Raw genomic sequence first — 23,931 nt, forward strand, 5'->3', positions numbered from 1 at the left:
TTGGAGCAGATGCTGTTACAGAGTCATTGGTGCATTTGTACTTTCCTGGAGCCCCTTTGAGTCTCTTAAGGAGACCTCTAGATGGTTAGAGCTTGACTTTTGTCTTCCCATTGCAAATGTCAAGCTCTTCAATCTGCTGGCTGTCAGGAACTTAACAGCTGTGCGCAGTTTAGATGAATCATCATGAGGAATGCGCTTTATTGTTGACTAGAAGAGGTTGTACAGGGGGACGCCGAAGGAGAACTGGAGCGTAACAGGACGCATCTGTGCTACACAGACAGCTTCCGCTACCGCTCTCATTTCACACTCCACCTATGGCGCTCCCTAGTGCAGCAACCAGAGGCAGCTTCGACCCCTACATGGCCCCTAGCCCCAGCACAAAGAAATATCAGGAGGAAATAAATTGCGTAGAAGCAATCAAGAAACGACTCGACAGTCTCTTAACCCAGTGGCGACAATACTGGCAACCAATGCTGCCTGCAAGGACTGACAGCAGAGTCAATGCCAGAAAAAAGGGGACATGAAATTCCATTTCTATTGCTGGCTGGCTGAAGACAGGATTCCTGTTAAGTGTGGCAGGAGGCTAATAAGTAGTGCATGCACCTTTTCATTAAACTTAGTGGTTAATGATTAATGTTTTGTTCAAACTTCTTGATAAAGTAATGATATTGGATTTTGATGGTGGCGTATGAAATATGGCACAATAATAATCGGTCCTGGCTTGCTGGCTTGATTACTGGCAAAATGTTAAATAGGTGCTTGATAGAGTCTCTTTTCAGATGCAGGTTATCCTACTGTCAGCAGTGTCCTCCCCACCCTTTCTTTAAAAAAAAATGTGTGAAAAAGGCTCATAGTGGGGAAGGGCACATTGCATGTACCTCTCTCCTATTGTGTTGCGCAGTCCCTTGTAGGGGCGTTGTGCTGCCAGAGAGGTGATTTCCACCTCCGTGCGTTGCAGTGGGATGCGATACGATACAGCTGCATGGTTCCGTAGCTCCCCTCTACGAATGCTGTGCTGGCCGACTGGCACCACCGGCATCCAGTGTCCGTGTGACTTGGCGCATCAGGGGTAGACCTGATTAAAATTGTTAGAAAAGCTGCGGGCGTTGCTGGCCATGTTGAGGACCCATCCTAGAGACTCCCCATTACAAGCGAGCCACAAACATCCCGGCGTCGGTCCGAGCTGCATACAAGACAGCCATCTTGCTGTCCTCCTGGAGCGGTTCAGTCATGGAGCATAACGGGAGCGCCATATGACCGTGTATCTAGGACCTAGATTCTACAGAAAAAGTTTTTTTTTTTTTTTACTTGTGTATATCTTTCAAACTGGTAGATGAATCTTCACAAAATTTTCCAAAAAAATACAACGCTCACTTCAGCTGCTGTCAGGAGAGTTTCAGGGTGATCCATCAATTGGGGGGCTGAGAAAAAGAGGGGGTCCCAAAACATGTTTTCTCCCTGTTAATTTCCATAGGCATTTTGAACAGGAATAGAGGCCGAACTGCTGGACGGAATTACACCAAATTTGGCTAAAACATAGCTCTGGGTCCAAAAAGAGCCCTTTTTTTAATTTGGTGTAAATCCATTCAGTACTGTTTGAACTATTAAAGAAAAAACTAATTTGTACATATAGGGATGCCAAGGCTCCACAAACGCTCCCGATCTTGTGCTGAGATCTGATTGGCTGCCAATAGTTCAACAAGGAAATGTTGGCAGCCATCTTGGGATTCGGCTTCAGCAGAGTCCCAGAAAAAAAGATTTTAAAAAAAGAAGAAAAAAAAAATAATCAGAAAAGGGGCCAGGGTAGGGGCACCTTGACCCCTTAGCTCTGCTGCTGGCAAAAAAGTACTTTTGCTTTTTATTTTTTGTGCAAATTCACGACAGGGAAAATAAAGCTCACTCTCCCACGCTTGTTTTAATAAAGCCCTTGGGTGGGCCATGTCCCAGGGGCATATGGAAAATAAAGGAGGGGGCTGAACTGGACCCCCTCTTCCTAGGGTATTTTTATGCCCCAGGGACCATCACTTCCACGGGGCGCATAAATATAATGATTTGCACCATCCGGCCCCCCCCCCCCACAGCAAAAAAATGTTAAGGCTGGGCCCCGTAGCATGTGGTCCCCGGGACCAAAATCAGCCAGAGGAGAGAGGGAGTGGGGGGGGTACGATTCCCCTCCCCAAAACAAAGATGTGATAAGGCGGGCCCCAGGGCATGGGGTCCCTGTGGCCTAAATCAGCCAGGGGAAGGGGGCAGTGCGGCCCTCCCTCTTCCATTTAATGAAGGCTGGGCTGCGCGGAATGGATTCACCAGGGCCGAGATTGGTCTGGGATGTGGGGGCCATGCGCCCTCTTATTGTATTGTAGTGGGCCCCATGGGATCGGGTCCCTGGGGCCGAAATCGGCCAGGGAAGTGAACCTCGAAGCTCCCCCTCCCCTACACTGGCCATTTAACCAACAAGGTAGCACTTACTCACTAGCCAGTAGAAAGTGCTCCAGTTGGATAGACATTTTGTGCAAAACTGTGGACTCTTGTGGGAAAAACGAGCACATGAGCTTCCGTTCTGGCCATGATGCTCATTTCACAGACATTAAATCTCAACAGGAAGCACTTACAAATATAAATGTAGCAGGTGACCCAGTTGAAGCTACACTTCTCGAAAGGACAAATGATCCTAACTCCTGGGATTGGCAATGGCAAAGCAAGTGTGATTACTCTGCGATTCCATATTGAAAAAGGATCTGAAACCCTTTGTGGAAGTGAATGCGCACCAATAGATGAAAGATGCAATCAGGCATTCTCACAGCCACTCTCACACCCAGAGACACCCCCTCACACCTCTCCCCACATCCAGAGAGACAGGCCCTGTGGCCAACTCCTGCTGCACATGTCCGAAGGCCATGCACAGTGTGGGGTTGGGTGGTTAGGGGGGTTGTCCGCAGGGACTGGTCACAGTGTTCAGAAAATGTACAATTGGAATGTCATTTGAATGCACACAACATTGCTTTCAATTAATCAGTTTTAACTTAGCCTTGAAAAAGCACATCTAACAAATCGCTTGCTTGATACATTTGCATTGTTTGGCAATATTTGGCTAATTAAACCAACTGAATAATTTGGTACTGGGCTATAACAGTTTAGATTACAACTTGCTAAGGTAAATGTAGTTAATAATTGTTTTTTAGATAGCTATCTAACTTCTTCATATAAATTGTCTTGAAACTATGGACATACCTCCCGCATCAGATTCTTGTCTTCTTCAGACAGCAGGGACTCCTGTACAAACTGCAGCATTCGTCTGTAGAGTGATATTGTATCCTGACACTGGAGGCACTGCTGCAGCCCATTATCAAGAGATTCTGCACTATCAGCACTGTCCGAAACATAAGTAAGGGTCTGTTAAAGATTCAAATGAGTAGAGTCCAACTAAACTGAGATGGAGAAAAACTAATCAATCAAAAGTCAAGTCTAGTTAAATGGAACAAAAAAAACACAGTGTACCATCAAGAAAGATGGAACCTACTAATCTAATCTAATTTAAAGTTGGGTGGTAACAGAAAATTTTCTAATTTGTGAAGGAATTAGATATCTTCTGTTGAAGGATTCTCCCTTGGAGAAGAAGCCTCTATCTGAGCCACCTGTGCCATATTATCACATGGCAAGAGATCTTATTATCACACGGCAAAGCAGGCCCCACCATATTAATATTCCAGCATAGAATCCTTCAGTAGAAATATTATCACTTATTTTGCAAATCAGGATTTCCAGTTACAAACAAATTTTGAATCAGGCACTACATGTAAAAATACATTGTGCTATGCAATTTAATTCAATGGTTGCACATTTTAAAACAAAGCAGGAGAAAACTCCAACTTTGAAACTGGTTACATGCTTATGTTGACTGACTAGCCCTTATCTAGAAATAATTTGTTTATCCCCACATCACTGCTTTCCAGTAGCTAAGTCTTTTTAGAAGTCCCCGCACCTAAAACTTATAGCGTTAGTTAACTCCTGATAAAAATGTCTCAATCAAGGGCCGTGCCCCGGTCTGTGCTTCAGTTTTTCTATTTTTCTATTTGTTTAACACCAACTTGACATTGATTCATTCATAATATTTTATTGTACTAGTATGCCAGACATCTTAAAAATTTACACTTAGTATGTTTTTAGAGTACAATTTCTTTGAAATGTAGTGATACTAAAGCATTAAAATAAAGATCATGAAAAAAACAATACTTTCATGTTGTATCTTACCATGTGATCATTTTAGCCAACAGAGTGACATACAAGGCGTTGCATGTAGTGGCTGAGCGACAATGTCTCTCTATCTTCTTTTCCTAAAAAGTGCAAAACTAATATTATCTTACGCTGAGTAAATCATCAATACATCCAATTACTTGGTTGAAAGGTAATATTGCCATGCAATACCTCAAATACAAAATCAGATCTTTGTGGGGTTTTGCTGTAGCGAATAAAGGCAAGTGCAGTGCAGAAAAGCACTATCTCCTACTGGATCATGCTCTGCGTTAAGATTTGCTTAGAACCGACCAAAAAAAGCAGCCTCTGGAAGCCCTGCATTCTCATTCAAATAGGACCAAAGCTGCCAGTACTGCTTTGGTATGCAGACTCTCTGTCCTAGACATTTGTCAGGCAGCTACGCGGGCGTCCATCCATACATTCATGGAACATTATTGCCCAGACAGTCAGGTTTGCTGGTAAAGACATTTTGCCTGCTCTGGCTTGCATGACATTCTGGTTTGAGTTCCTCAACAGATTCACCTCTCAATGGGTATTACTTGGGTATCTGTTCAGAAGATGAGGAATCTGCAGCTAGAAGTCCCAGAAGAACAGGTTACTTACCTTCAGTAACACAATTTCTGGTGGTTGCTGTAGCCCCAGATTCCTCACCGGCCTGTCCATCTTCCCCGCTTTGTGATTGGACTTTATCATTTAATAAGATCCCAAGTCTAGGACGCTAAACACTGTCTAACAATTTGTTTTTGGGGCTCTGCGTTTTGGGGACAGTCTTCAAAGCAACTGATATGAGCATGCAGGAGTGCCGCCTATTTAGGTCCTGGAAGTCATTTCCAGAGCAGAATGTCATCCGTGCAGAGCCCCAAGTTACACAGAGGTCCTGCTGAAAGGTTTTGGTTAGATAGATGCGGTTAGATAGAGTCTCTACCAGAAAGAGTGTTATCGAAAGTATTTTGCCATCCATCATTATGTAAGTGTGAGAGACTTGCTTACATCTGCAAATCTTGCATTGCAGAAAAAAAATGTTTGTTTGTATATTTAACAAAGAAAACACAACACTTGCCCCAGGGACAATATCTGGGGATTAAATAAAGTGAGAGCACCCAACAATAGTATAAGTGGTTTTCACCTAGAACCCCCAGATACAGTGCTGCAATTTTGAGGCTTGTCAGATCTTCAGCTATCTGTGGATGCAGCCAATTGGGAAAATTAAAAAAATATATAAGGTGGCTGGGACTGCAGCCTCAGTCCCTAGGGAGGATTTAAGAGGAGGATATAAAGGGAATCCAGGTAAAACAAAATGAATGATTCATGAGATCCATACTTCCAAAAGTAGACCCAGGGCCCATGGATCAGAGAAAAAGATGCAGTCTCCCTCTTGGGAGCATATTTTAAAACCAATAAAAGAAAAAGGAATCCCCACAGTGTTAAAATATACAGTAAGGCCATAAAATTAGAATAGTGCACAGTGCGTTTGGAGGACAGGTCTTGTAGTCGAGGCAAAAGCATCACCTGTGATTTAGACTAATTGGGATAATCTGACAACCTTAAGAAGGCCAAAAGGACTTAACAGTGCCCAAAGCAAGGCCCTGCTGGGCAAGAGATAGAACGAGTAGAAGAAGGCCACACAATATGGCCTGGACGGGGTTGATACAGAAGTGCCACACCAAGCCACAAATTTGCCCAATGACAAGTGTATACAGTTTGCATTGAGGGACACCTGGCTGCCAAGATGACATCAACAACCTCCAGCGAAAAGTCAAAGGTCTTCAGCTCTGGCCGCTCAATCTCCAAGCATGAAGGTGGAGATTGCAAAGGCATGAGTGCAGACCCTGCCCTGTTGCTACAACAGCAGTTCCTACTGGAGGGGTAGCCTAATCAGAAAACAGATAGTCAAGCCCAGGAGTTCTGGATAAAGTACTCTCTGTACCCAATCCAAAGCCACTAGGATGATTTAGGACCATCTGTCCTGATCTTTTTGAGACCTGTGGGCAGGAGTGGTACCAGTAGAAAGTTATACAAGAGTCCTGAGTTCTACTACAGGTAGATTGCATTTCAGAGAAAGACGCCTTGTAAACTCCAATGAGTAGAGGTGCTGACATTGTGCATTCAATGGTGGCCAATAGATCAATCCAAGTTTCTCCCCATTCACAAAAAAGACCTTGTGCCATCTCCTTGCTGTTGTCCGTGAGCACCTGTACCAGCCTCCATCTGATGGATGGAAGGAAAGTCTTTACCACCAAGCAGATGGCCCTCAGCTCCAGAAGGTTGATGTTGAAATATGACTCCGCTAGAGACCAGAGGCCTCTGAGTTCTACCTCTCCCAGATGGCCTTCCTAATCCAGAAGTAATGCATTGGTCACCACTGTGCGCTCTGGGTAGGGAAGAGCAGTCTGCCACTAACCCAACCGCGATCCAGTAACCACCACTGCATATAGTTTGCAGTCTCCTCCAAAATCTGAATGTAGTTGGAGAGGCCACCCTGATGTTGGCCCCCCCGGGACTTCAAATCCCACTACAAAGCTCACGTCACCTGGGATCTTGGATCAAGCCTGGGAGATTGAGATCATAGCCTGAATTTCCTGGATTCACTTTCTCGGGGGAAAGGCACGAAACCTAACATTGTCCATAATAGCTCACATGAAGACGAGTGTCTGAGAAGGAGTCAGGTGTGACTTTGGCATGTTTATAATGAACCCCAAAGATGAGAAGAGTGTCACCATATTCTAAAAGTTGCTGAAGACTGCTTTGGGTGAGCCCGCCTTCAACAGCCAGTCATCAAGGTAAGGGGAGACTGGTACCCCCTGACCTCTGAAGGTGTGCTGCACAGAAGGCGAGTGGCAATCACTTTGGTGAACACCCAAAGGGTGCTGATGAAACCAAGGGGGGGATACAGCAAACTAAAAATGCTCCTCTCCCACCGCGAACTGCAGGTAACACTCATGGGACGGACATGACAGTGATATGGAAATAGGCGTCCTGCAGGTCCAACTCTACCATCCAGTTTCCAGGGTCTAGGGCAGACAAGACCTGGACCAGGGTGAGCATTGTGAATTTCTACTTCCGAAAGAAGATGTTGAGAGTGTGTAGCTCCAGAATAAGCCAAAGACAGCCGTCCTTCTTGGGCACCAGAAAGTAGGGGGTATAACAACCTTGCCCTACTTCTGGCACCGGCACCCTCTCAACTGTCCCTTTAGCCAAAAGAACTTGCACTTCCTGCTGCAAAATGGAGAGACTGTCCTCAGTCAGTCATTGGTTGTAGATGGTGTGGCGGGGCTGAAATGAAGGGTAAGGCATTTTCTTTGCAAACAGGACCCACTAGTTAGACATGATCGCTTGCCAACGTGTTTAGAATGAGTGGATTATGCCTCCAACACTAAAGAAGCTCGGCAGGTGGGACTGCAGGGGGGTGTGAGTGGACTAGTCGGCACACTGACGTTGGAGGCGGGGGCGGTGGGCATCTCAGACTATCCCATGAAACTGCTGGTTCCTTTGTAGTGACGGGACAGTGAACAGTAAAGGATATCTCTGCTAAAGCTAAAAAGAGAGCGAATGAAATGCTGTGGTTGGTGAGGCAGGATGGAAAGGCTCAGAGAGCGAGCCCTTGGCCCTACACTCTATGAAAACATTTGAGAACGGAGTCAGCTCTGTCCTCAAACAGGTGAGTCCAATCTACGGAATGTCCATCAGGGATGAATGGACATCGCCAGAGCACCCATTCGAGCGCAGCCAAGCATGGTGGCGAATGTCAATGCTGTTGTTTATGGCCCACTCGTTAGAGCCGATGGTGTCCGCGCCACAAATAACTGTGAACGTGTCCACATCACAACGATCTTGGGATCGAATGAGATGGTATAGGCGAAGGTCTCCTGGGCACACCAGAGAGGACTTGAGCTACTGAATCCCAAAGGGCATGAGTTGACAGGCCCAACAAAAAGGCAGGGTTTACATAAAGGTGAAAAAAAAGGCACCTACCAATGCTTCTACTCGCTTCAACTCCTTATCAGGGGTAGCGGTTTGAAAAGTGTTTGGGTTGGAACAGCTGGTGGAGGCATGCACCACAAGACTTTCCAGTGAAGGGTGCTGGGATAGGAAGGCATGGTTGTCTGAAGGAGGGTGATGGTGCCTGGTGATTGTCTATTGATTGGTAAAACCAGAGTAAGGCCTGGTCCAAGTTCACGAAAGGGTGTCTGTCAGAGCATCATTAAAAGATAGGAGGGGCTCAGAGGAAGTCTGGCCTGGCTGCAGGACCCCAGTAGAAACATTATTTTTCACCTCCAGGATGGGAGGCGGAAGGTCAAGGACTTCATTCGTCTTATGCATGACCAGAGCGTAGGATGCAGATTCTTCCGTTCCAGTCAAGGAGGAGAGAAAAGAGTTATTCTTTCTGGGTAAGGTTTCTAGCCCACTAGCCTCCTGCAAGACCTCATACCACTTGTCATCCTGATAGGACTGAGCGAACTCATCACCCGGCTCATAATCACTATTGGAGTCTGTCCCAAAAATGGAATGCAAAGGTTGTTCTCTTCCTTGTGGTTATACAAGGGCAGAAATAGCCACTCAGTCAAATTCTGGTGCAACGCTGGTCAAAGTCAGAACAGCGTCAATTCTGCGTTAGAGAAGAAGATCGGGCCACGCTTTAGGGCAGAGAGATCAGCATCTACATACCTGAGCCTGGCGTTGTTTGGGTGCTCGAGGTGATGTCTCTCCATTCCTTGGGGCCTGAAGGCTCCTAAGAGGGAGTCAGGGAACGACCTGAGGGCTGGAGTATAGCCGCGCAGAACTCTTCGATCTGGTGTGGAGTGGCTACAGGCTCCAAAAATTCAGATTGTGTTGGAACAGCTGAGAATCGGCTCAAAGTTGGCCAACTTTGAGAGTATGATCAAGAAGGCTGATGCTGCCCACATGCTTACTCAGGGGAGTGCTAGTGGCAGGGAGGAGCAGAACTGCCCTTTAATTTCATGTCTGTTTTGTGACTGGCCCCTCGAGCGGCTCAGTCAATTGCAGAAGTGGGCCCAGGAAGAAACATTCAACGCTAAGTGGGACTTGAAGGGGTCCATATGCCGGGTTTTCTTATGCTTGGCGACAAAGTTGTGCCTTGTGTTTCCTGATGGCCTTCAGGTTAATCAATGCATAGTCTCTGAAGGTTTTTGAGTCGTGGCTCAATTCCAGACACCACAGGCACACCTGGTGGGGATCCGTCACAACACTGGCTTACAAAAGTCCCTGCAGGGTTTGAAACCTGTCATTTTAGGGTGTGACATCCCTTGTCCACTTAGTAAATATCTGGACAAAAATCAAGGTAAATTGTCTCGAGAAATGAAAGGAAGCTCCAGATCCACGACTGGTTGGACAGAATGAAAGGCACTGACATCAGCGCACGTGAGTGGTGCCTATATAGGCCCGCACCTCATTTCTGTGCAGAGCTTAAGGCATCATTCTCTGCTACACAGAGGTACTGCTGAAAAGTCAATGGGGAATATTCAAAAGGTGAGAAAAGCTAGCATCAGAAAGTTTAGTCACAAAAGGTCAGACCGAATAGATCCAGACGGGTTAAGCAGATCTAAGCTGGAAATGTCAAGCAACTGCACAACTTCGTGCAGTTTGGTAAAAGAGCACCAAAGAAATCAGGAGAACAAAAAAAGCCAATTTCTATGGAAGGGTCAAATTAGCCTAACAATTGACATTCCTGTAGTAACTGCATAGGTATTCACAGAAAATATAATGCTAAAAGGGTATTTTGATTCTCTGCTATGATTATATTCTAATTTATAAAAACATTATAAATACTCTGAAAGCCTCAGTTGAAAGGATGTTACTGTTAAGATGACAACCCTAAAACACTCAAAATTGCCATTTATAGCTACTATGCAACCATAATTCCTCCAATTGCTCTAACAGTGCCCTCACTGATAACGTGACAAAAACGTTCATTAATACTTTTGCTCACCCAGTTCATACTGTGAGGGAAGATATTCTTTACTCTTTAGGTCCTTAAAAGGATTCTTCTTTGCCTCTTTAATTTTACCAAGAACTCCACGTTTAAGGCCACTGTTCCACTGTGCCTTGATAATGGCAATCTAAGCTTCTCAAACAAATTAGTTTAACAACTTCAGTTAGTCTGACTTTGGGTGCTAAACCCATTCTGGACTCAATCTTCAGGATTCTTTTCAGATCAGGGTCAAGTTGCTCTGTCTTGCCTCTTGGACTAATTCAGACATGGGTTTATTGTTTCTTAAGTCTAAACTGAAGAACTATACTGGTACTTTGAACTCCACTACCATCACCTTGCTATAGGTTCCAATAAGTGGTTGTTCCCTTTTCCATTTGGTGCACAACCTATTAATGTTCCTTTGTTGTTGCTTCAATTAATGTCTGATTACATCTAGTTGTGCAGTGGGCTCAAAATTGGGTCCCTTATGAATCAACACAATTCGTCATAGACACAGAATGGGTAAAACCATTTGCTACATCAGGCCCCAGGTTCTTTAGCACCAGATTTACTACCTATTTAACTGCCAACAGTTCAGTAGCTTTGCTAGTGCAATTAAACACATGTGGGTGGAAGCACATTGAAAGCAACTTCAAATGAAACTCATGGAATTTCAAAGCATGCAGTTCAACTAACAGAAAAAAGATGTCCTTCCCAGGTACAAAACACCATCATATGCCCATGAGGTGTTGTCACATGGCCAAAAGAAGTTAATTTTACAAAACAGTGTCACATTGCAGCACTGGTCGCCTCATATGTCCAAAGGATGTTGTTTTATGCAGATCTGCTACACATTTTCAAAAAGTGTCCTTAATTGTCCTGAAAATTGCCTTGGCATACACAAAATCTTTACACATTTAAAATATGAGATTATGTAAACAAGCACAATTTCATGTGCATCAGTGATATCATAGATGATGTCACTTGTGACGTCATGCAATGTTAACACCAATGTCATTGATTATGTAATTTGTGGTTTTCTCTACGACATTGAGTGAAGATCATGAACAAGTCACAAGAGAGTATTGGGTGTAGTTAACAGGTAGTCGAGAAGGTCCAGTACTAGGATTTGGATCATACTCAGAATGCCTTTCAGCTGAAGTTTATTCAAGCAATTTTTAAAGGGTTTTTTTTTCTTTTTTTTTTACTTGTGTTAGTTGTGATCCTACTGGACAACCACAAGGCCCTTTTAACAAGGTCTCTTCCAGTTAAGCTCTAGGATTTTGTAATTATGTGCATTGCTTACTGCCTGCCCTCCATCCATCCATCCATCCATCCGAACCGCACAGATGGGACATTAATATTAGTAATGTTGGTTAAATGTTGTATTATATAATTATAGAAGCCTAAAAATCCTTTAAATAAACGTTAGTTGAGTCAACAATAAGATAACAGCCAAAAACTCAAGTGTCAGAAAAAAAGTAGCAATGTGATCGAACCTTGCAGCACATATGTGACAAAGAATCCAAGGGCAACGGAGACCTATGATGAGTGCTACATGCTGACTACCATGGCTGGATACAAAAAGCACTGTTGTAGGAAAGTGCCCCTTTTTGACATGGCCAACCCCCATTTTTTGCCACTGGTACTGAGTTTTTTCGACTGAGGTGCCCCCCGTGCCAGTGCCCTTTCCCCCAAAACAGGTAATGAGGTGTATATTGGCACACTCCTCCACCTGTGTAAGTCCCTAGTAAGTCGTACCCCTGGTACCGAGGGCCTGGTAGAGGATCCGGAACGGCTGCAGCACAGATTGTGCCACCCTCAGTGACCTCCCTAAAAATTAGATGCATTCATCTGTCAAGGCAGTTTATGTGCCCTGGAGCAAGCCAGGACAAAACATAACATAGCACACCCTTGGTGTGCCATGCCCCCATCACTGCAGCTAAGTCTATGTAAATCACCCCTAAGGCAAGCCTAAGAGCCCTAAGGCAGGGTGCAGTACACTTACTATGTGACCATATTTGCACAAGCATATTTTGCCCTGTGATGCTCAGGCCCATTGCCGAGCATTAAAAGTGAACCAGGAAGCCATTTTAAGGTATGTGCTGGACACTCGTCAACACAAGTGACCCAGTCACATAATGGTTTCACCGAACCCTAGGGTGTTTGGTATTAAACACCTCATCTTAATAAACCCAGTTGGATTGCCAGCCTTGGATTTATTCAGATGTGCACCAAGAGGGCACCTAAGAGGTGCCTCCTGAACCATACCAGTCTCTTGGTGTTCTGCCTGACTAGTTTGTTCCAGTCTGCCACCACCAGATACATTTCTGACCACCCGGAGGTGAGAGCCTGCGCTCTCAGAGGGTAAAAACAATGCCTGCTCCGGAGAGGGGTGTTATCACCCACTCCAGCAGAATGACTAACAGATCTGCATATTAAGACCAGGATCCTCAAAGACTCTGCCACCTTTGGTATGCACATCCTGGCTTCCCCAGTCCTTGGTGTAGGCATCCCATGCCTTGAGGCACATTTGGCACCAGGACAGGCAGAAAAATTAGCTTGTATAGACGTGTACCCCCTCTGGGCTGATCACACCCCTAAGGTTGGCTACCCAGAGGTGGACACTCAAAGAAGGGTTCCACCATCTTGGTTTTGGTTGGAAATAGGCCTTGTGGGATGGGGATATGCCCAGTCCCCACAGGAAGTGGTCATATCACGGTGTAGAACCCCACAAGGGTAAGTAGCCTATTGGCTACTGCTCCACACTCCCAAAAATCGCCTCTAAATGCAGTATTTATGTGGCTCCCTAACACCAGAAGCCAGATTTGTCTGGCAACAAAGAAAAGAGGACACATAAGAGCTGGAAGAGTGAGAACTGCAGATGCCTGGTAAACTTTTGGAATGAAACCCTGGCTGCTTACCTGCTGCCGACTCAACAATCACAACACCACCACAGAACACCATATTTAAGAAAGGTTGAGCAGATACTAGTGAAAAGAGCATGGTGGCACGCATGGAGTGACTGCTGGAGAGGATGCTGATTACAAAGTACCAACTTTAGGCCTTAATGCACAATAAGGTACACAGGAGGCATGGCATGACTTTATTATTATGATATTATGTAGAATAGTACAACTATGCTATTAGACAGCTCATTATAACTTAAGCAGATAAGGTGTGTTAAAATATGGTTGGGGCTCATTTATCCTTTGCTCTAATTTGCATAATTATTGCTGAGATGTTCATAATACTAACAATCATTTCATACATGACTTGTAAACCAACAGTGCATGAACAATATTCAGATGGTTGAATATAGGAATGATTGTGTGTGGGAACCGATTTTGAGGTATGGGACAGATCTCTCTATACACCACCTGAAAAGAGGCAAACCACTCACCCTTGGCAGAGTTTAGCTCCATAGAAGAGGAGTGAGAGGCCTAACACTTCTACGTTTCTCCAAATATACATTCTAGTAGATGCTGTCCTTAATATGTCTATTCACAGTTAAGGAATTATTTGCCACCCATTATTGGCACAGCAAGTGTAGGATATCATTGGACACATGTATCATGTTAGTTGGCACTCCTCAGCAAAGAGCAATCCATTCCTTTGGAGATGTCCAGCACTGGTTGTGCAAATACTGCTAACAACCACTGTCTACTTCTGAGTACTTAAACTACTATGAACACCAACAACCAGAAGGGACCTCATACAACTGTGCTTCCTGTCAAATGATAGACGGCAGTTCTTGACAGCAGAGAGACAAACCATACCTGCTCTACAGACAGTCTGACATTGGATGCACTGCACGCTGCACTTATTAGAGCTTTCACATCCTTTGAATTCAGCGGATCAAGGTGAAGAGTCGGCCATAACCTTCAACAACAAAAAAGAAATGCACATTAATTGACAGAGTCCATATGTTACCCTGCCTGATATGGTCTGGTGAAAGATAATACCATTCTGATAAATTGCTGTAGGTCATTTCCCTGCCAACTAAATCTTCAGTATACTGAAGATACAACAGAGAAGGGTGATTCTACATTGACTGAAACTTCTATCCTAACTGGAAAACACAATTTATTTTTGATAAATCCAAGGGGCAGATGTACGTGCAATACATTTGGTAAAAGTAGTCGCAATGTGTGCACTGATGTAGTGAATAGATTGGTATTTTGCTAACTTTTTCACTAATAGGTCGGTTACAAAATACTGAATCACAGTGGGTCTCATTCCGACCTATCTCATTAATAGTAATGAAGTAGGTCGCAAATTGCAATTCACTATGACTCCTTGCCATCAGAGGGACGGTGGCATGTTGGGGTCAGCAGAAAACCATGTCTCTGTGATTGCTTTTAAATGAAGCTATCTTTTGGTTTTTGTAATACAAGGCAGCTCATTGTCCTTAAAGGAAAATGGCTGTTAAAAAAAAAAAAAAAATTACAGTTTTGAAACTATTTTTAAGAGTAGGCAGTGGTCTTACAGTCTACTGCCTACTCCTAAAAAAGGTTTTTGGTCCATTCAGAAAGAAGACGTGATCCCTTTGGGACCCCTTCCCATTCACGAGTGGGTTACCATCTCCTTTGAGGTGTCAGTAAAAGTTTTTCAACCTGATTTTGGCTAGACATACTAATACATGCCATAAGGAATCTGTATTTGAGTGGGATGCCTTAAACACACCCTTTTCGAATATCGATTCAGTATGGTTTCCTAAATCCATTTAGCAATGCAATAACCTCTTATCTGGTGCTTAATTTGAGCTGATGGGTTCTGGTGCTCGCCACCAGCACTTAACTGTCAATACCGGCACTTATGACTAATATAGAGAGGAGTATATCAACAGTTGTTTATTAATTCAATGTACATTTAAATTGACTAATACCTGCCGCCAAAGTCATTCTTATAGCTTTGGAGGCCTGAAATATTCAGAATTGTCACATTTCTAGGAGTGTGACACCAGCAGTTGTGTCGTTATTGTAATTGGCAGTGCTGACCACAGCAATGGGTGGTACAAGTAGAAGTAGCCTCCTGACGAAGGTCATGGCACTTATTTATTTATTACTATTATTATATATATATATTATTATTTTTTTACAAATTAAGCACTGGTGTTACCAAATTGTTAAACTGGTTCAGTACATTCGAAACACAGATTTACTAGTCGCAAACCCTGCGATTTACTGAATCCCAGGGTTTTTTATTAGTAAATGTGTTTGTTTATCTGGCCCCTAATTTTTTTGTGTGCAATCTCATATAACAATGTAAGACAACATAAGCACAATACGTAGCTTACCGCCAGGCCTGTGGGCATGTTTCCACATTTACCGATACAATCACTCTCACATTCACTGGCAGGGGATCGATGAGCCACTTCATGTGTTTCTCTGCTTGCTGTAGAAAATTAGAAAAACAGCATGTCACTAGACTACAGTGAATGAACATACATTTTTAATTATCAATTTAAACCAATGGGTCACATAGGCGAGTCCAAGATTGAATTTCCCCACAAGGTGGCGGATTATAGGGTCATATTACCAAATGTACTAATGTTTATTAATCCGCTATGGTCAAGGACGGAAAATGCTTGATAAAGTAATTCATGGAAATGTACTCTCCTCTTCTGAGTTGTTTGTAATTTCAACAGTAAGCGTGTGTTTCTGCAATTCATTCTCTATTAATTTCAATCTTGAGCAGCACAACCTTTCACTTTTATGCCTTTGTTTTTTTGATAAAATAATACAAGAGGAGTAAGAACACAAATATCCCAGTAAGTTATTAATTCAGCAAGAAGTGGGAGGTAATTCCTTTTCTGGCTTTTTTCAGTCACTCCCCTTGATGTGATGTCCAGTTTGCCCAGTGGCATGGGCTTGCAGAACCATTGAACCTCAAGAACCTGCCTCTGTGTTTCAATCATCTGAAGGTGCGTTGGTTGAACAAGTTAGACAAGAATGACTACAGAAATGTAGCCGGGATCTAAGAGGGTGCCTGTGTTTTCTGGTCTATTTCATAAAGTTGTGCCTTTGAAGTATTGGGAACATTCTGGACACCTGATTGTGCAGCCTTTGCAGGTGGTGAAATACATTTTGCTGACAATGGTGTAGATGGTATGCAATATTTCAAAGACCCTATTACCAGGCTAGAGTCAGCTAATGTTAGTGGATAGTTCGGAAGCCTGGAAGGATTTCATTGAAGAATCACTAACTATCCTACCCATGTGTGTCTTGGTCTAATTGGATTGAAGCGATACTGAGAAATGCATACTAAAGAAACATGTGAACTAATTATGGATATTACGGTGGTTACGGGAGACCCAATAGGAGGAAACATGAATTTGACATTGTATTGATAATTTTGAAGAATAAAATAATAAATACAGTCCATGACAACAAATGTAACCCCAATTTTAACCCTGAGATTCTCCCTTATCTGCATTATCCTTTCTAAAATCAAAATACAACCACCACACTAGCCACACCCACCAACCCTACACTATATCCTCTAGCCCTTAACATAACCATCTGCATAATCAGAACCCTAAATCTAATACTAACACTTCCCCTAAACCTAATAATAACCCTAACAAAAGTGCTAGTCATGTCATACAAATGAACTTAACCCAATCTCTGACTCAGTCCCCAATGTTAAATTTTGAATATAACTCTAACCACTTTAACACCCCAGTCGTATCCTATCTGCCAACCAAACCCAAAAATGCTGAAATTAATAAAAAGAAAAAATGTGTTTCATTATTATTCACAATCAAATAGATCTTTTTTTAATTTGTAGTGGATATTCTCATTATGATTTGTCAGTTTTCAAATAACAGTGGTTCAGGAAGGTGAGTAATGCCTGTTACTTTATGTTCCTTAATACTAACAAAAACCTGGTTGTATCTCTCTGGGAATGAGCTTTCTTTTTGTTTTTGTCTTGGGCTCTGAAATCGTCATCAAGACAAGCAGGATCTATGGAATAAATATGGCTTTGGGGCGGAGTGAAGAGTCAACTGAAAGCAACATTCCTCCTGATATGTGCTGCATGTTATCAGACGCGTGACATTGGCATTAACAGACAGTGAAGATAAATTTGATCCAACAATAAAAGGTGCTTATCCTCTAATACCTGTATTTGGTCTATGGAGTCAATTACAATGATGATGTTGCCCTGGTGACGAGCAGAAAGTTTTTCCAGCCAATGTGGAAATTCTTCCAAGAACTTGGTTGGGTCCAAAGATAAAGTTGACGCTGTCCACGAATGTTGCATCAGCTGCAAACACACAACATAAATTGAGAAATGGCAAATATTTCTCCACATTTGTTCTAGTTTATTCTTATCTAAAATGAAATTTATACACATGACCCGACATGTTGACAAACATCCTTAAATAATTTTTAAATAAATCAGTAAGTTAGGAGCTGCACAGAATTCATTAGTTTTCATCGAAACACTACACCCTTTGCCCCTAGTTGTGAATCAGTATGCATAATGAATCACAGATTAAAAAAAAAAAAACACATTAATATCTTGGCCGTTCTGGAGACAGGGGAACACCATAAAAACTAAATTTAGTGGGTCAATCCCTTAAAAGCCACCAACATCTTTAAAATAGTACACCATGATTGTGGCATGCCCACTCTCTGGTCTATAGACTAGTTACAAGTTTCAAATAATATCTTGTGCATAGCGCTTAGTTGAAGACTGGCACTTTGTTCATCTGCTTTGCGTTCCAGAAATACCAACATAGCCGTTTTATTGTTGTGGCAATTATAAAATCTGCAAATATGCATCTAACTGCAAAACTGAAGCTGCTGAAGAAAACAGCAAACTAGATATTTTTTAAATTGCCTTTCCTCATAGATTATACATCACTGAATATTTATTTGGCAAGAGACATGTTCACCACGTCTTCATTTTACTTGTTGAATATGCCAAACATATGAGTACACTAACAAATGTGAAATTAAATATGTGACACCACCACATTCTACTTAACCTCACCATTGTAACGAAAATAACTTTAGGTTTATGCAACTGATAATATGAATGCTGGTATTTGTAAAGGTAATGGAGAACGTGTGGTTCAGAGTCTAAAAGGATATACTATTTCTCATCTTTACAAAAAAATCAACAAAGAAAATAATTTAGTTTCTTTAATCATCTTTGATTGAACCTGTTTATTTAAACTAGGTTAGTTATAAACCTTAAATGAAATAGGTGATGCTACACTGCAATGAAAGAATCTGGTTTAGTGTATGCTATGTAGCATTTTACAAACTGTATTTTCTCTCTTTGACCACTAAGGCTCATAGCCACAATTTAGGGAAATTTCACTAAAAACGTGACATTTACTACCAGCTTTTTCAAAGTTTGTTAGGTAGGGTACAACTTGGTGTAATAGAATGAAACTGGAATATTTAATTAGTAACCCTTCAGACCTTGCCAACATCCTCATCCTCAAACTGAAAAAAACTTAAATATCTTTAAGTATGAATGAAAGTGTCTTCTCAAATTATCAGTGGCGGTCGGCAGCTTTAGGAGGGAGGGGGGCGGGCGGGGCACACACACACACACTCATTCTTTCACACACAGACACGCACGCACATCCATTAACAACACTCATACCATTCAAACATGCACACACGCACCAAACATTCATTTTAAAACATCACACACTCATTCTTTCACACACGCACGCACATCCATTAACAACATTCATACCATTCAAACATGCACGCATGCACCAACCATTCAATTTAAAACATCACACACACACACTTACACAGACACTTACCTTCAGCCTCCAAGTCCCAGGAGGGTTGGAACTGCTGCCTTCCCTCATTGGCTGACCTTAGCTCAGCCAATGAGGGAAGGCAGCAGTCCCAGCCTCGTCACAGAGTGGGATGGGTTCAGTGAGACTGCTGACCCCACCCCACTCTGTGACGAAGTGTCAATAATTGACACTCGGCCTGGGTGCTTCAGGGCTTAAACCTGAAGCGCCCAGGGCAAGTGTCAATGGGTGACGCTTTCCTCGTCACCCAGGGGAGGGCCCCGAGGCACATTTGCTGAGCCGAGGAGGTCACGCACATAGGAGCTGTGACCTCCTCAGCCCAGAAAAGTTCAGCTCAGGCAGCCAGGAGTCTGCGCAAATCGTGCATGTCTGCTCCTGGCTGCCAGACCTCAACATGAAGAGTTTTCATGCCTGACAGACACTCTTCATGAGGGGCAAAAGGTGGGGGGGCGTGGCCCCTCCGCCCTAAAGGACGGGCCGCCACTGCAAATTATTCAGATAATATGTCTATTGTAGAGAGCAGCCATTCACAATATTCATGTTCCGGTCTGAAATTATTCATTCTTAATAGAGAATATGGCAGTCAAGTAGACAGAGCCAGGTAAGTTCTTCGGTACAGAAAACAAGTGTGTGCTCCTAATCTGGTAATAATATAAAAGAGAACTGGAGAATATTTCAAGATATATTTGGGGTCACATTTTTACACTGGGCATAAAAAAACGGCTTGGCTCTAATTCTTACTCATGTTTGGGTGCTGAACTGATTTTCTGATGGCTAATGGAATGGCTCTCTGCTTACCTTCACCCCTTGAGTGACTGAGACTGAGCTCTGAAAAAGTCCCATCTTCAGGGATGAAACACGTGTTGGCTATTTCAGACCTTTGAATGTTAATGGTAGATGCCGAATTATTACAATACTTCAAGAAATATAAACAGACTTCATTGTTTCAAGATAATAGCTGAGAAACATCTTATTTCCATACAATGTTACAGAAGATGGATGTGATCTGAAATAGGCGTTCTATCTTGCGTATTTAAAGTTGGGTATAGTTAACTGTGTGTGTGCACATCTGTGTATCACATAACTTGACTCTAAATGTAACACCTGTTGATGACAGGCAGTCTTTCAAAGTTTAGCACCCCACTGAATAAAAACGTACCTAGAACTACCAACTAGACTTTTGAAATTCAAGAGACTATGGCCGGGAAAAAACAGCAGAAGTCACTGTTGGATCTTCAGATGCTCATGTTCCTCTACAAGCCAATGTCCTGAAGAATAGCTTAGTGAAACCACAATACTACTATCAAGATAGATTACTCAAATGTTTTTAGCCCACCGGCACAAAACCTTAAATAATCATAGGTTTTAAGATTACCTGGTACACCCGGATTTAGACTACCATGATGGACCTCCTGACACATAATCTAAAATTCGCAGAACTGACTTTTCGAGGACTGGTCTAGCAGAAGTTGACTTCCTTTTAGGTGAAGGAGATGGTGACAATTTGTCAAGACATACTCTGCCCTGGATAAAGCACAGTGCTTACGTTTTCTCAGTGGACATATCAGGTAGGAACTTCTAGCTTCTTTGGCTGCCTACAGATGCCAAGGTGATTATGGTGCATTCAAGAAGAGACACAGCAGGAATGTAGATACCATTTCCTTCCCCCAGAGTCCACTGGGGCAAATCTGAAACTGCAAGATGAACCCAAGAACTAACTGAGATGAGATCACATATATTTTTCTTCCACTGTAGTGAGGTAAGATAGCATTCCTTCACAAAAGGTGAGTTGCTATGGGTACGTCTAGGTCCTTCAGAGAGCTCAGTGATTGCTTAAGGACTTCTTTGGGTATCTGATTTATCATCACCTTCCTCACCCAATTCAGTAATCAATGAGGGTTTGCGTCCCCCTACATAGCAGTATGTGAAAGGATGCTTCCTTGTTTCACAAAGGAGGTTCAAGGAAAATGCTTATTCATGAAATGATTACACAGTGTCACAGCAAGACCATGACAGAATGACTGTCAGGATTAGAATCCTCACATGATAACTTCACAGTAATATTCCAACAGAACGGGGGTCTACACATTCTATGCAAAGCATGGTTCATTTAATAGAGCATAAATACAACACATCCCCTTTTTTTAAATTAGCAACAAACTGAGATAACAAAAACCATTACAATATAAAGTAGCATCTGTTTAGCTCACAATGGTGTTAATTGGACCTAAACACAAAGGTCACATTTTAATGTTTTCTCAGACACATGCTGCAATTTTTTTTTTCAACACTATGATCCAGGCTCATGTCACCCTGACTTTCCGCTTCCCGAACCATCTTACACATTGTGACAATATCCTCTCATTCCACACATATCCATCTTCCAGCACCATAGTACAACCATTGACCTGGATTGTTTTTTTTTTGGTTTTGAAAAACCTGCATTACCTCCATTCTATTTTGTCTCCAATTTTACTCTCACTCATTCACCTATCACAAAAACCACCTAACTGTGGCTCTTTTTCTCAGCCAAAGCCTCATCTGATCTTTATTTTGACCTCCCCTTACTCTTTCGCTAACAACATAGAAATCACACACCCTTACACCACTTCTTTCCATGCACCGTGGATACATTTTTGAGAAGGGCACATGCCCACTCAACAGGGAGAAAGAAAGCTTTTGAGTGGTTGAGTGAGGTGTCATCCTGTAGTTTCAAAAATTGAACCTTATGTTTTTACTCCACCACATGTTCTACTCAACTAACTGCATTTGTGATCCCCCAAACAATTTTTTCGAGGAAGATAATAGGTTCTCTTGTGGTGCCCAATTACATAACTTTTAATACATTGTCCATTTCCTTTAACACCGATTGCAGACCATTATCAGTAACAATTAGCTCTGGGCACTCCTCACTTTTCCCAAAAATGTTTAGCACATCCATCATTCTCACTCCTCTTACAAACGTAACTTCAGGCCACTCGGAAATGGAAAAACAGTCATTAACGCTATAGGTACATACCCCTCATCCTCTTGAGCCTATACGTGTCCACTACACAGATACACCATGCCCTTTCCACGTAATGCATTGGTGTAATGGGAGTTTCCCTCACCATTTGCAACAGAGGTCAACAGAAATTAGACCTCGAGCTGCACTCAATTGCGGACATCCCTTGGTGTACCACATGCAACAATTCCATTTATCTCATTCTCTGCTTCTGCGGTACCACTAATTTGTCAACCCTTCTCAAACCTCTGTTACATCTGATAAGTATGCCCAAACCTGCTTGTGACTATTGACACCACTTAGCTTCTCTACTGTTCTTGGCCAACCTTTGGCAATATATTTCTTGATTTCACAGAATTCTTCATCATCCCCCATCTCCTTCAACCATTCTTTCTCGATGATGACCCCACCACTGCTTCTCTCTATGCTCTCTATCAGCTATTAATCACGTTCATCTTCCTCTCTGGAGTCCACAGGTAATTTGAACTGCCTTAGTTCATAAAATCTCTACTAGTGGCTTATGGTCAGTGTGCCACACGAACTCCGCACCCCACAAGTGTGGGAATGTTGTATTCCTCAACAACCCACTAAGACTTATTTTTCGATAACAGAGTAACGTGTTTCCATGTTCAACATTCTGGATGCAAATGCACTTACTCTCGCCACACCTTGTTTATGCTACACCAGCACCACCCCTAAAGTAAACGCACTTGTATCCATCACCAAGCTGGTTTTATGGTTAGAAACGTAAGGTTTAACTGCAGTGGGACTTGGTATTGTCTGTTTTAGATCCTTGAAAGTTGCTTCACACTCATTCTTTTGTTTATCCAAAATGAGTTACTTCCTTTAACATCACTCTCACTACTCGCGTTCTGTCTGAAAAATAATCCAAAAACAGTATAATTGCTCCATGTTCTTGAGGTCTGGCCCTTCAACTACATGTTCTTCCAGTTTTATCCTAGGTTTCATGCCATTGCATGGTATGATATGTCAGAGATACTCCACTTCCTTCACAACAAACTTGAATGTCTCCACAGTCACCAGCATCTTTAACAATTCACAGTACTCCCCCCCCCAGTGTTATCATGTTCCTTCTTGTTCTTTCCATTAATTAAATTATCATCCTGAAAGATATACCTCTGGGAATTTCCCATAGCAATATGTTATTGGCCTGTTGGAACACAGCATATACTGAACAACATGCTAAAAAAATGGTAAGCCTGCTATCATGTTACAAATGAGGTTAAGTGCCAGAACTTCCAATTTAGTGTGATCTGATGGTACGCATTTAATACATTTAGTTTAAAAAAAACAGATAACTCACTTAAAGTTGCCCATCCCATTTATGTTGAGAAGGAGGGTCAGTCCATCCTGATATTTTCAGTTAAGTCCCACAGGTCCACACACTTGCGTGCCAGCTTCACCAGACTTACCTAACCTGATGTCCTTATTGATTTTATGATCCCTGTTTCACACGGAATTTGAGCTTCATCTTCAATGCATCTCCAAAACCAAGATTCACACTCCCGGCTGTGGTTGCCACCACACACTGTTTAATTCTGATGGAGAAAACCCCTCAAGCAGCCCACATCCTCTCTAAACACATCATAAAATGTATACCTACATTTCTCGCTCTTCTCACTCCGCATTACTATCACTTGATTGGGATGACTAAAATTCAAGGCATTCCCCAATGTTCTTTGTTCTTTCCATCCCAACCACACTTCCCTGAACTTAGCACCCTTTAAAGCTCAACTTTAACTAGACACAACCTACTGCTGGCAATCTCTCTCCACAATACCCAGCTGGGTTCATGCCTGTTTCCTCTTAACCTAACTCTCTTTAAACTTTTGAACATTTGCATGACTCTTGACAATTAAGGAGAATAAGAATCAACTCACATTTCAACCTCTTCCCATTGAAGACCAATGTTGCGTATTGGGGGATTGTATT

General features: G+C 42.6%; 1 protein-coding gene and 1 long non-coding RNA gene across 3 annotated transcripts in view; one reads left to right on the forward strand and one right to left on the reverse strand.

Moving 5' to 3' along the window:
- The window catches only part of LOC138262127 (uncharacterized), a 204,367-nt gene extending 188,274 nt beyond the window's left edge, over positions 1 to 16,093 (forward strand). The window contains exon 3 of the long non-coding RNA XR_011199201.1: positions 16,013 to 16,093. This is a non-coding gene — a long non-coding RNA (uncharacterized lncRNA). The remainder of the gene's footprint in view (positions 1 to 16,012) is intronic.
- Positions 1 to 23,931, reverse strand: part of NPHP3 (nephrocystin 3) — a 211,944-nt gene that overhangs the window by 106,248 nt on the left and 81,765 nt on the right. For both annotated transcript variants that reach the window (XM_069211897.1, XM_069211898.1), the window contains exons 13-17: positions 17,309 to 17,452; positions 15,483 to 15,580; positions 13,963 to 14,065; positions 4,252 to 4,334; positions 3,232 to 3,370 (exon numbers count right to left, since the gene is read on the reverse strand). In XM_069211897.1, coding sequence (XP_069067998.1) covers positions 3,232 to 3,370; positions 4,252 to 4,334; positions 13,963 to 14,065; positions 15,483 to 15,580; positions 17,309 to 17,452 — 567 coding nt within the window. The remainder of the gene's footprint in view (positions 1 to 3,231; positions 3,371 to 4,251; positions 4,335 to 13,962; positions 14,066 to 15,482; positions 15,581 to 17,308; positions 17,453 to 23,931) is intronic.

Source organism: Pleurodeles waltl, chromosome 10 (genome assembly GCF_031143425.1).
Source record: "Pleurodeles waltl isolate 20211129_DDA chromosome 10, aPleWal1.hap1.20221129, whole genome shotgun sequence".
Taxonomy (NCBI): domain Eukaryota; kingdom Metazoa; phylum Chordata; class Amphibia; order Caudata; family Salamandridae; genus Pleurodeles; species Pleurodeles waltl.